Genomic DNA, 13041 nt, shown 5'->3' on the forward strand with positions numbered 1-13041 from the left:
TAGATTAACTGAAGAAATGAAAACGTTTAGGAAACTTTTGCTAAGCCTGAACCTAGTGCTCTAATTCTGTTTGTTTGGTTTTGTTTTTCCAAACAGACAAGAGGATTTGTTGCAACCATTAAGCCATATAATGGATGCTCAGAGATCACTAATCCTGAGGCAGTGAAAGACAAAATTGCTCTGATGCAGAGAGGCCAATGTATGTTTGCTGAAAAGGCACGAAACATTCAAAAAGCTGGAGCAATAGGTGGCATTGTTATTGGTAAATAAAATTTTAAGTTCTTAAAATCTTAAGATTGCGTAGATGTAACCCATATCTTACAGATATGAAGATACTGGAAAGCTGATGATAAGCTGTTAAACTCTCTGAGATGACAGTACTCCAACACAGAAATTGCACTTTCAGAAGATGAAGACATGTTTTGGTTTTGTTTGGTTCTCTGCAGAAAATGCAACTAAAGAAATTGGGATGGGTGATTGTCACTGTTTTTGCAGATCAGATTTTGTTATTTTAAGGATCACTGGATGTTTAAATGGTGCTGTTTACTAACTGCTGAGGAAGTCTTGAGATACAAATGAAAAATGTTAAGGAAAACAAGTACACAAGTTGGGCACTTTGCTTTTTACAACCAACTTACTATTTTCTGCCTGGTGTCGTCTTAACTGACTGGGCAGTGGAAAGCTGCTCAAAAAGTCTGCTGGGGTTCAGAGTTGTAGTCTGTTTATCTAACTGGAGGTTTGCTTGCTTTTCCTTTTGTGTGCGTTTGGCTAGATGACAATGAGGGAAGCAGTAGTGACACAGCTCCTCTCTTCCAAATGGCTGGTGATGGAAAGAATACAGATGATATCACAATTCCCATGCTCTTCCTCTTCAACAAGGAAGGAAACATTATCCTGGATGCAATCAGGGAGTATGAGGCTGTGGAGGTGCTTCTTTCTGATAAAGCAAAAGACAGAGGTAAGACTAGAGGTTATTTATACAAATTTAGCTTCCATCTGTGCCATGGCACAATGTGAATTGTACAATAGTGATTTCTGTTGCATGCCAGAGGTGCAAACGCGTTATTTGGTAGCTCTAGTTTTCTGTTTGACATCGGTATTAGTTTTTTCATAAGAAAGCCATTAGCTGAGATGTGTCAGTATCTGTTCCCCCCCGCCCAAGTTAACATTAACATCCAGAAAGGCTGTTCATAAGTTAAATGTCAGTTTGACTAATGGGAAAATACAGCCTTTTGGGTTTCTTTTGAACCCTTTTTTTCGTAATCTGCTTTGAAGTGGTGTCAGGAATAGCATTAAGTGTTTTCAGTGACCTACACTGTAAATGCCTCTCTCTTATCAAGCTCCCCAGTGACATTCTTGGTACCCAAGAGGAAAGAGACAACTGTTACAACTATTTTGCCTATCTAAGGAGAAGTGGTTATCATGAGAAATAAGGCTTGCTGACCTCAGATGTTTTGCAGTTTTTCTTATATAATACAAGAAAATTGCAAGCTAATACATTCCCAATTAAAATGTTTGCATGTGGCAGAAAATTCTAGGTTTTCCTTTTGTAAGCCTTCCTCATAGCACTGTTTTAACCAAGCAAGAGTATGTAAGAACAAGGATCCCTAGTAAACCAGTGACAGCATTTATTTTCTGCACGTTTGCAAAGGTGATGTGCCAAAAGCTGGTGGTGTTTCTTCATAGCTGCTTACGAATCCCTTCTGTTTATAACTATGGTTAAGCTGCTTTAACAAAATACTAAATACAAAAGATAGTTCTGCATTTGAGAATTTGTAATCCGTATCTGCTTCTTCCCCCTCCTCGTGCTTCCGTTGGGAATCCCAGCAACAATCTTTAAAGGTAAAATGATTCCAAACTACATTATTGATAGCAGTAAGTATCCTGTGTTAAAAATGGTGTATGCAGTTAAACTCCCTGAAAGTCTTAAAATATTAGTGTCCTGTATACTAGCTATAAACACCAAACTCCAGAGAAATCTGCATGGTTGAGTTGGACAACTGTTGTAAAGCTAAATCAGTACTTGAGATCTGTATGTTTAAACTCCTTTGAGTGGGGACGTGATGAGGGAGGAGTTGCCTTTGGCACTCTCTTTAATTCACAGTTCAGTGAACTTATGAAACTGTCTGACTCCCGCTTCCTTAGATGTGGGATCTTGGTGGATCTGAGAGTGCTTTAATATCTGCTATTAAAGTTCAGTGCACGCAGTGGGTCTTCGCTTAAGACTGAAGGATGGTAACTAGCACTGATCCAGGAGTCACTCCTCAAGTTTGAGGCACCAAAACTGGTCTCACTATATAAATGATCTCACAATATATGTTTGCCCTCACTTAAAATGTGTTTAAATGTCTCCCCTCACCTGCCTCTGTAAAATATGTTCCTTAATAATGTTAAATTATCATATCAATGGAAAGTCTGCACTTCCTGGAGGAAATGAGTTCAAGGGAAGTGACCTTGCATTTGAAACACATAATAAGATGTTGCCTTTCTATTTTTTTTTAAAACACTTTTTTTCTCTCCCCTCTCAAAGACTTGGAAATGGAGAATATGGACCAGAAATTATCTGAAAACGATTCACATAAACAGAATTCAGAAGAAGCTGCTTCAGCATCTCAGGATGTTGGTGTGGTCAGTGAGGAGCCTGAAGAAGGAGAAAACTCTGATGTTACTGACACAGATTCTTTATCTCCTGCTCATGTGGACAGTGACAGCGTTTCCGTTTCAAGTCAGGACTCCTACACCCCTGGAACTGATGAGACTAGCACGCCAGAGCCAGCATGTACGCAAGGGGATCACCAGCCTCAGGAACAAAAGACCGAGACAGAGTCAAATTCCAAAGTTAACTGGGATAATAAAGTCCAACCTATGGAATCCATATTAGCAGACTGGAATGAAGACATAGAAGCATTTGAAATGATGGAAAAGGATGAGCTATGACTTGTGATAATAACTTATTTGTTAGGAAACAAATGGAGAACTCTTTGAGTAGAAGTGAGGTCCTGATATCTGAGAACTAGAAAACATATTCAGTATTGTGATGAGCAACCAGGTTTCACCTGGAAATTACCACAGAAATCCAGCACGCGCTCTTTGTATTGTTTTAATTTTTCCTGTTTGAAAATGGGAATGTGCAATTGAAGCATTTGACTGGCTCCACTGCATGGTGCTGTAACCCAACTTCTGCATTCCAGGCTCCGAGAGATCACACTCCCTTGGTCTCTGGAAGGCAGAAGTTGAATGCAGTGGGGTTAACGTGCCATGTAACGGTTATCGGTGAGAGCACTTGAAGGCAGTAGGTCAGCCACTGTTCCAGTTGGAGCAAAGGTGCAGTTTCACTGATCTCTACTGAGTTGAAAGCCTTCACTGATAGCAGCGGCTGAAATTAGGTTTCCAGTTGTGTCTTTAAGACACAGCTAGAAGCAGTTTGATTTTTGTCCTGACATATCACCCTGAGACATAGCAGTGTTGCTCATCACTCCTTCCATCTGTTACCATGAAGAACGACCTTGATGACATGCAAGTTTTCCCTTCTGCTCCACTTTCAACTAGAGAAACTGTAAACCAAAGGCAGCGTGTACTTTGTAAGCAGGCTCCATCAGGGAAGCTAAGACAGCCTTGGTGTCTACCAGATAAAGGTTCGCCATGTGTTGTGAAAGTTGTGCTCGTGGTTCAGGTAAAGCGGGCAAGGCAGATGCGGAGTTTACAGGCGTTTCCTTTGGCCTGCCAGGTTGAAAAACTCTGCCTACCCCAAGATACAGAATTTAAACTGGCAATATTCTCTGAAAGGACGCTAAACAGAACTAGATCAGCTATAACAAAAATCTTCCTTTTTCTACAATTCTGACTTCTAACACCTTGACTTTGTTGTTATTCTTTTTATATGCAACTTCTATACGTGTGATACGTAAGGCAGTGAGGCCAGTACCGGTAGTGAAGCGCAACGATTTTGGCTCTTGGGTCCATAGTTCAAAGTATAGTGGCGTGAGCTGCAAGGATGACTGGTATGTTACTCTGGGCTTCGGGAGTTTGTTACAGGTAAGTGTGTGTCCTAATTTGTTATCCCCATTCTGAAAAATATTATTTAAATAAAAATGGGGATGTTTAAACAACCGAGAGACATTTTGATGGTGTACAAAAAACTGCCAAAAACTAATTAACGTGATTTATATAAACTGCTTTTAGTGAATTGTGGTTCAAAGAATTGTTTTATATTAAAGGGTAAATGAACACTGCCTATATGCTGCACCAGGCTAAAAGTGAAGGTTTATATATTGATCTTTACAATGGAAAGAAGGAAAAAAAAAAAAAAAAAGCCCCAACCAGAATTGCACCTTTCATTTAGCTGGTGAATTTAAGCGTGCTGAATATGCAACTGTTAATTAGTACAGCCATACTGTATTTATTTATGTATTCTTCTGTACAGTATGAATGGAGAAATCCCAGGCAAATGTTGTATATGTGTACACTTAATGACACTTGCTTTCAAGAGTATCAAAACGCACAGGCACCTTTTGAGAGCATGACAGTCAATCAGAATATTATCCATAAACTGAATGATAACTTTAAATCACTAGAGTAGGAGGTAATTTTGAGGAGGAAATGAAGTGGTAGCGGAATAGTGAATAAGTGTCCTTTTAAATAAATTAGCTTTTAAATGTAGTTAAAATTCCTTTGCACAAATAACTGTATGGAGGTTTGGACTGAATGAGTAGGGCTTGAAGCAGCTGGGGTTTTTCAGTTGAGCATTTTATTTATATTTTTTATCTGAGTTTCTTCATGTAAGGAATTTGATCATGGGAGCCTTTTAAAGTGTCCTTCGTTACTTGGAGCCCGGGTCCGCCCCCACGGGACGCTGCACTCGCCTGGTAGCGCCCGGGCTCGAAGCGATGTGGCCGAGTGCAGTCAGCTGCAGCATCAAAACCATCAGGTGCAGATCAAAAGTTTTTGTTCGATAATTTCTTTGATCTGTCAGTGCTTAGTGCCACAAAAGGAGCATTTTTGTTCCCGTGCTCTTCGACATGGACTACAGCCTCATACTTGTTAGCTCTTTTGGTGGAAATAGAGTTATTTTTATAGCTATAGAGGCCCTCTGGTCATTATGGTAAGGCTGTCAGTATAGTGACTAAAGGTTTTCTTTTTTTTTTTTTTTACTTGCAGAAAATTCAGGCATAGATAGAAAATTTTATTAAAAGATTAACTTTCCTTGCCACCACCAACTCATTTTTCTCTGCTTTTCCCACATCCATTGCTAAAGCAGCAGCTGTTAGCTCTCCTCTTAAGGGATTGCAAACGATTTCAGAACTCTGTATGGATTTGAAGCATTATTTTGGTGGTGGCCTACCTCAGATAACTGTTGCCTCCTTCCTTTTGGGTTGGGTTTTTTTGTTGTTGTTGTTTCAGTTTGTTCTACTTTACCTTTGAAACCATCATGAGAGCCATAGCTTTGTTTACAGAAATGAATTGGGTACGGTTGACCTTTTGGGAAAGAGGACTAAATTGCAGGGGGGAGCAATTTTATTCAGGTTATTTTCACTTTGTATTTCTTTATGAGGAAATAGGCTTTAGTTTAACCTTTTCATATCGTTCTGAAAATAATTCAGTTTTCTGTCACTGTCATCTTAAAAAGCGAAAAGAATGTATTCATCAGAAAAAACCAAAACCTTTTGGAGAGGGGAGTAAGTGTTCTTCACAAATTTTTAGAATTCTGCTCCCTCCGTGTGAAATGTTGCTCGTACATCATTAATCCATAATCGCCTCTTTCTTTGGTTGAGATTGTACATTTACTTGCATAGTATTGAACACTGAAGAATTCAGGAATCACAGCTGGAACTAGCACTTATTCCATGCCATGTAATTCAGATCAGCCAATTGATTTTTCGTTTGATCTTAGAGGAATCTCCTCAGTTGTTTACATTTATTGTTTCTTAATGAAGTTTCAAAATGAGCCCAGCTTTGGTTCTCCTCCTCCTGCCAGTGTACCCGAAGGCCGTAGCAGTGGGCATCAATAAGTGTTTGTTGAGAGGTTAAAACCGGGACATCTTATGCAAAAGGCATCAGTTAGAATATAGGAAAAAAAAAAAAAGAAAAAAACATTCTGTGAATGAAATATTGTATGTTCAGATTTTATAAGATTTTTTTTTTTTAGCCAGCCCAATTTACAGCCGTATATTTTCTTATGAAAGATGTCTAATAACAGGTGCTGTAACACTATTGTTGGGTTTTACTGTCTGGTGGTAAGTGTATACAATATTTCTAAGGACAACTATGTACTGTGATGTAAAAGTCTGGGCTAAAATGTATATAATCTGTGTACATAGTTGTGTACTTGATTATAATTGCTGATTGTAAAGATTTAATAAAATGTAAATATTCTGGTCAAGCTGCGCTTAAACTGACACTAATTTCAGCCATGTTTGAATTGATTCTTAGCAAACCCTTTGGTCGTCACACCAATACTGTCCCATGTTTCTATTAGCAACCTTGTTAACGACGGGAAGTCCCCAGCGTCCGCCGCAGAGAAGCGGTGGGTGCCCGGGCAGGCAGGAGAAGGTGCTGACGGAGCCTCATCGAGATCTGCGCCCGGGAGGACGGAGCCAGGTCCTGGCACTCGTGGGGCAGGGAGACAGTTGGGCAGCAGCACAATGAGGGCCGGCCGGTGTCCTGGGAGTGCAGGAGGCCCTGAAATACGGGATGACTCTTCACAGGAGGGTGGCCAAGCACAGCGGTGCTGTGCGTAGTCAGAACAACACCCTCGCAGTGTAAAATTGGGAGTAGGCTGGACAGGCACCCAGCAGCCAGCTCTCACTGGGCTGCTTTGACCTCTGTTATTCCAGGACTTGGGCGTTTGTGGTGGGTTTTTTTTTTTAAATCCATTCCTGCAGTGACACTACAGATCCTCAAAAGTTCATTTTAAGTATGACCACTTCTGATTCATGTTTTGTTTTTTCCCCTATTCTAATGAAAACAGGTCTCTCTTGGGCCTGATTAGATCCATCACCCTTTCCCTGATGTCAGCTGTTCTGACACCTCTACTCCTATAAGTGTCTCCTCCATAGAAGTTAGAATTAAGAAAATAAAAGATACAGGAGCCCTAAATGTAAGTCTTTTTTTAAGTGTTCGCGGTGTTTATGATATTAAGTAGAAACCTTTACCAGCCTCACCCATGAAGTGTTAAATTTCTTCAACCTATTGTTACGGGGCTTCCTTCTCTTCTGCCTTTCCTGCAGGGGTGCCCCATCCCTGCCTCCTGGGTTTGCTCATGTTCTTCCCCATCTTGCATTAACCAAGCCTTGAACTAACACCAAAAAAACAGGCAGAGACGTTCAGCCTCTGCAAGTGCCTGCGCCTGACCTCTGGCTGGGGGCCACTCACAGTGCTGCCCATGCAGGCAGAGGGATGCGGTTGCTTAAAAGAAGCACCAATTCTGCAAATCCCTGGTCCTCTGGGGCAGGCAACACGCTCACCACGGGAAACCAGAGCCCGAGATTTGGCACAGGAGGGTTTAACCTGATGTCCTTCCTGCTGCTGGGGACAGGGGCTCGGGAGGCTGGAGCAGAACCACGAGCAGCAGCAAAGTCTCTCTCTTGTCTCCATGGGGGTAACTGGGGAGATCTTGGAGCAAACACTCAGCAAACTGCGTTACTTCTTAGTTGAAAAAAAAAAAAAAAAGATAAACTCTCAGAGGAACCAATGTTCTCTCTTAGCAATACCCTCCCACAGTCTGCAGAGAATCCGGTTTTCTCTTTCCGTGTTCACCTCCACCACCTTGCCAGCCGCCATGCCCAGATGCTGTTTGAAATAACATGGAGTTGCCCTCCAGAGTTGCAGATGGCCTCTGGAAAGGCAAACCCATGCAAAATTACAGCGAGGGAGCACCCCCAGCCCTGCCCCTCTTGTTTGTTCTTTTCTAACTAGAAATCAGGAATATTTATGTATTTACTTGAGGTCTGAACATGTTCCTGCTACTCCCCCTCTCCAGATGTGCAAAGAGTAGGGGAGGCACAGCAGCACCAGTACATCACACCTATTAAAACTATCTTTAATAGTTACTTTATGATGGTAGTTGTATTGATGGGCTGTTACTCAATTTTCACATTTTCACTTTCCAGTTAGGTCACCGAAGCTGGAGGACTTCAGTGGCTCTGCCAAAAATTCATCCTCAGCTGCCGCCTCGTCCCAATACCCATCATTCATATCAGCCTGAAGCTGCTGGTGACAGGAATCCCATTTTCTTCCGAAGTGCTACATAAAAAGGTATCGTTAATAAACGATTCCAGCAGGAATGGTCCCTATAAAACACCGTTTGCCTGGGAAGTTCACCGAAGGTATTAAACCCCAGCGTGGGCAAACTCACCTTTAGTCATCCTTTGGTGGAGGGCACAGTGTGATGGCATGACACCAGCACTGGTCCTGTTGCAGAGGCATTTAAGCCAAAATTGTGCAAAAGCCCCAAAGCGTGCGCAGTACTGGGTGATACTGCATGGGATTTTGGGGAGCACTGGGGCCACCCCGGGATGGCTCGGGCACCCCGCCAGCTGCAACACCAGGACAGACCTGATGGCAGCAGTGCAGGACAGAGAAAGAGAAGAAATACAGAAAACCAGGTTCACCGTTCCTTAAAGACACCCTACCCAAGCAGGTCTCTGCCTTCGCGCCCTTCGCTGGTTGCTGCCATCGCCTTTGCGGCGCTTCGGGCTGCGAGCACTGCGCGGGGAAGGAGACGCTGGGTTTTGGGTGTGAGCCCCAGCTAAGGGGGATACCCACAGGTTTGTGCAGGGAAACGCGGAGCCAGCAGAACAAGAAGGACTTATGAGCAATTCAGAGCTGGACGTACTGAATTTGATGCATTTTGGGACTTCTCTAAGGACCGCTTCTCCTTGCGGGCGGTGGGGTAATAGAGAAAATGTTGGTCGTGAGAGACGTGCATGATCCTCCCCTCCACAGCAAAAGCCGTTTCCCCGTCCCTCCTCTGGCCCGACGCTCTTCACACTCTGCTTTAAGAAAATTAGCAAAGGTGGCTTAGAAAGGTGTTAGGGAAAAACAGAAAAAGATGTGCTGGAAAGGGAAAAAGGCATTTCCGACACGGGCCGGCTCTCACGGCTGTTTTATGTAACTGGGCATGCGGCTTTCCATGTTTATTTTAGGGCTTGACATGGGTTATCTGATTGTCAGGCCGGGAGCATCTCTGTTAAATGATGTCAATCTTCGCCACACTGGCATTACAGCATCATAAAAAATTACATAGCTGCTATTTTGAGTAGCAGCTCTCTCCGACTCAGTGAATAAATGCATCTCCATATGACTCACTCCTGGGGATTATTAATAGACACAAAAGCAGAATGCCAAAAACCTGAGAATATCACTCAGTTCCCACACATAGCTTTCTAGTTCCTCGCAGCAATCGCACTCGAGAACTTTTTGTCTTCAAATTTAATTTTTTAAAAATATATATATACAGGGGGAACAGATTTTCTATTCAACTCACACCTTGAAGCCTTGGAGGGCGGGAGGAAAGTCTGCAGTGATGGAGGATGCTGGTTGCTCCAGCTCTGGGCGGGCAGGGTGCCACGCTCCAGCCCTGCATCGCACACTGGGCGAACGCCCATTCAGGGCAACGCCTCCTGCGAACAGACCCGTTAAGGGGAGGCTGCTGCTACTGACAAAGCTTGAAATAGAAGCTCAGGTCTCCTGATTTAAACAGAAACCATCCGAGATGGCAGAGCAGCAGCGAGGAAACGAGTCAGTCCGAGAGGGAAGAAATCACTCGCTTCTCATTTCACAGTGTGACGGCTGGCAGATAAATCAGCAATAGGCAGCGACTGTCAGATAAGGATACGGACTCAAGCCTGGAACTCACCCCCGCCCTGGGGCTGGCTTTTTTATTCGATCAGCTTTTTGGTATTTAGGGTGAAAGTCATCGGTGGAGTCCTCCGCACCATCCTGGCCCTGCTGCCACACAAAACTTCTGCACCCAAATAGTGTCAACTTTGGTAATCTGGGCAACCCTTAAACAAAGAGGACACTGCTCCCCTAAAACGTTCTGTCGGTGTTCACAACACTGTTGAGACGCTGCCGTGGGTGCAGGTGTCCATGAGGATGGTCTTCTGGTTGGCTCTTACGAAGCAAGTTCACAGTCCCACACGTTTATGATGATGAAGAAAATGATGATGGTGAAGACTGTGCCATCTTCAAGCTCAAGCTCATTTACCTGGATGTCAGAGATAAGAGCTTTTTTGAATTCCACCAACTTTCACATTTTGCAGTTCCTCTGAGCTGGGATTTGTTTCCCTTTGCCAAGCGCTACATCCACAACAGCCCAAGAACTACAATATGAATTTTCGCTTGGAGCTTACCCAACTTTTCAGACGTTTGATGTCAAGGTTTCCTCCCCAACAGTAAACAACCTGCCCCAAACCATCCCTGCGTTTTTTGTCTCCTCTTCCCAAATATCTTCAGAATGGAATTAAATAGGGGAACATTTCAGCCTGAAGAAGGAGAGTTTCCCAGCAGTAGCAGGATGCAGAGCAGGGGCCACAAGGCACCAATTCTCCATCCTGCTTGCCACGGGAGGTCCTTGCTGGACACACACTTGCATTCACCATTTTACAGATGGTGTTGGCCATGGAAATGTTGGCCATGTTTCCAACATGGAAAATGTTCTTTAACATCTGTAGGGTTAGAAAATTTAAGCTTACAGAGATGATTATGCTGGTATGTGGTTTCATGGAGCCTGGTACTCTTCACTGGTGACAGCGGGTGGCAGGGAATGGGGGATGAGCTGCAGCGCTGCCCCGCAGGCTGATGTGATGTGGAGATTGGGGAGGTTTGCCCCACTCTGGGGAGGTGAAGGCACCCGATGGGCCAGCAGAGTTCAAGTTTGCCACCTCTCAGTTTAGAAAACAAACGGGAAATGGACAACGTGGCAAGACAAGTTGTAAAATGTGAGTACAAAACATGCATGTCGGACACGAAGCCTACATGGCATCAGGGACTGTCACCTGTGAAGCAGCAACAGTAACCAAAGTTGGTGGGACAGAAATGCCAACAGTGACTGGAAATCAACCCCTTTTGTTTAAAGCTTGTATTAAATTCATTCCCCGGCAGATGCAGACATTACCCAGCTGGAAGCCTTTCCTATCCTGAAGGTCTGGCATGTCAGCCAAGCCGACCTGGAGTTGAGTCATCGCTAACTCCAAAATCAAAGTGACAGGTAATTATTGTTTTATAGACTTGATAAAACTGAAATAGCTGAGAACCGAATATTTATCTTCAGTCTCAATTTTCATATGATGACAGCAATGTCTTCAGAGCTTAAACACTTCTCTCTGGTGCTTCATCTACCCATTCACTCTTGCCTCATAATTCAGATTTTAAAGTACTTGTCGTGCTTCACGGGCACTGCCAGTCATCCGCCTGGGCTCTCTTACAGCAATGAAAAGGCACACTGCAAAAAAATAACGCAATATTGCTGATTGCTGCCTCCTTTCTCCTACAGCAGTGGCTGTCGTGTCTTGTGGCAGCACCACAAGGTCAGAGCCTGCCCGAGTGCACGTGGGGATGATGGGATGAGGGTGTTCATGGGCTGAAGATTCCACCTGTGGGATAGAGAGGCACAGTAAGTCAGCCTGGGGGCTGCATGGTCTGTTCATGGCCACAACGGACTCGTGGCAGGGGAGGATGCAAAACTGGGTCTTCTGGGTCCCAGCAGAGAGAATTAATCACAAAAAACCTAAAACCCTCTGACTGAAAGCAAAGGAAGAAATTAATTTTAAGTTTTAGATGGTACAGTTTTGGGGCTAAAGGCCAGTATCTGAGAAAGGTTTGTGGGTGTCAGGAAACAGCAGTATTAGTAGTCAGATAATCAACTGACTGCATTGATGATCCTCTTCAAGGGCATTTTGGCCAAGGTCTGCAGACTGGTTTCCCTGTTATATCCACTTGCATGTCCATCCTCTCCATCTGCCTACAGGGTTTCCAGGCTGCTCTTCACCCGCCATACGGTAACATCTATGTGCCTCCCAACAGCATCAGGGATATGAAACACCGCTAGGCATGAGTCCGTCTTGGGGAGTCAGAGTGGATCCTGTGTCAGTCAGCCCAGGTGTATTTTTAAAACGTAAGTCCAAACAGAAATTAGGAGGAATAATCAGAGGAAAGGTATTTGCTGAACATTAACAGTGAGTCCATGGCAACGTCCTAAAAACCACTGGCCGCACCAGCAAAAGCCCAGAGAGCTTCTAATAGCCTGCCCAGTTCTTCATGATAAAGTGGGAATACCCACAAAATTTTAGAGAAGCCCAGAGTTTGTCAATCTATGCTCTCTAGCGATTCCTACAGAGCTTTGTTTATGTGGGCATCATGGAAAATCCTGCAGTAGCTCAGCAAGTCCATCCAACCAGCAAACCTTGCTCCTGCAAGGGGGCACTGCCCCCTTTCCCCAGTGGGATGGGCTGGGGCTTTGCTCAAGTCCTTCAATGGTTTCCTTAAAGTCCCAGTGCTGGAGAGAAACCACTCCTGATCCTTCCTATCACCTGCAGAGGCCTGGCCCAGAACATCTCCTGCCAGGGGTCCTGAGGGAAAAAAGTACAAGTGCCAGCATCAGAATGATGTGAAGTGATCCACAACCTTCCAAGATGAGAACAGCACTACTATGGTTCTGGGTTTCTTTGATCTAATTGAGGTGCAGACTCCTGTAATTCAAGATGTCCCTGGGGTCAAATGCTTCTCTTGGTTACAGCGTGATGATGTCGAGGCAGAGCAATGTCTTGTCATTGAGGGTTGGTGCTGGCATCCAAGAGCAGAATTGCTCCTTGCCCCTGAAAAAGCCAAATGCCAACCTTCAAAACAGAATCAAAGCGCAGGAGCACACAGAACAGCCAGCTCCTCCTTGGACCACAGCAGTCCCAAGCGCATTAGAAAATTGTCCTAACAAACACAACCATATTTCAGGTAGGAGGGTAAAGCCTCCTTCTGCCCACCACGAGTGGGCCTGCCCCCTCGGTGAGCTGGACGCTGTATGGAGGGTGGAAGGGTTTGGGAAGG

At 44.1% G+C, this 13041-nt stretch overlaps 1 protein-coding gene across 1 annotated transcript in view; it reads left to right on the top strand.

Annotated features, from left to right (window-relative positions):
* EDEM3 (ER degradation enhancing alpha-mannosidase like protein 3) overlaps positions 1-2937 on the top strand; it is a gene marked incomplete at both ends in the record, with an annotated part of 28157 nt that extends 25220 nt beyond the window's left edge. The window contains 4 exons of the mRNA XM_082002764.1: positions 97-262; positions 773-958; positions 1828-1875; positions 2531-2937. Coding sequence (XP_081858890.1) covers positions 97-262; positions 773-958; positions 1828-1875; positions 2531-2937 — 807 coding nt within the window. The remainder of the gene's footprint in view (positions 1-96; positions 263-772; positions 959-1827; positions 1876-2530) is intronic.
* Between the last annotated feature and the right edge of the window lie 10104 nt (positions 2938-13041).

This window comes from Phaethon aethereus (genome assembly GCF_964289735.1).
Source record: "Phaethon aethereus genome assembly, chromosome: 8".
Classification (NCBI taxonomy): Eukaryota; Metazoa; Chordata; class Aves; order Phaethontiformes; family Phaethontidae; genus Phaethon; species Phaethon aethereus.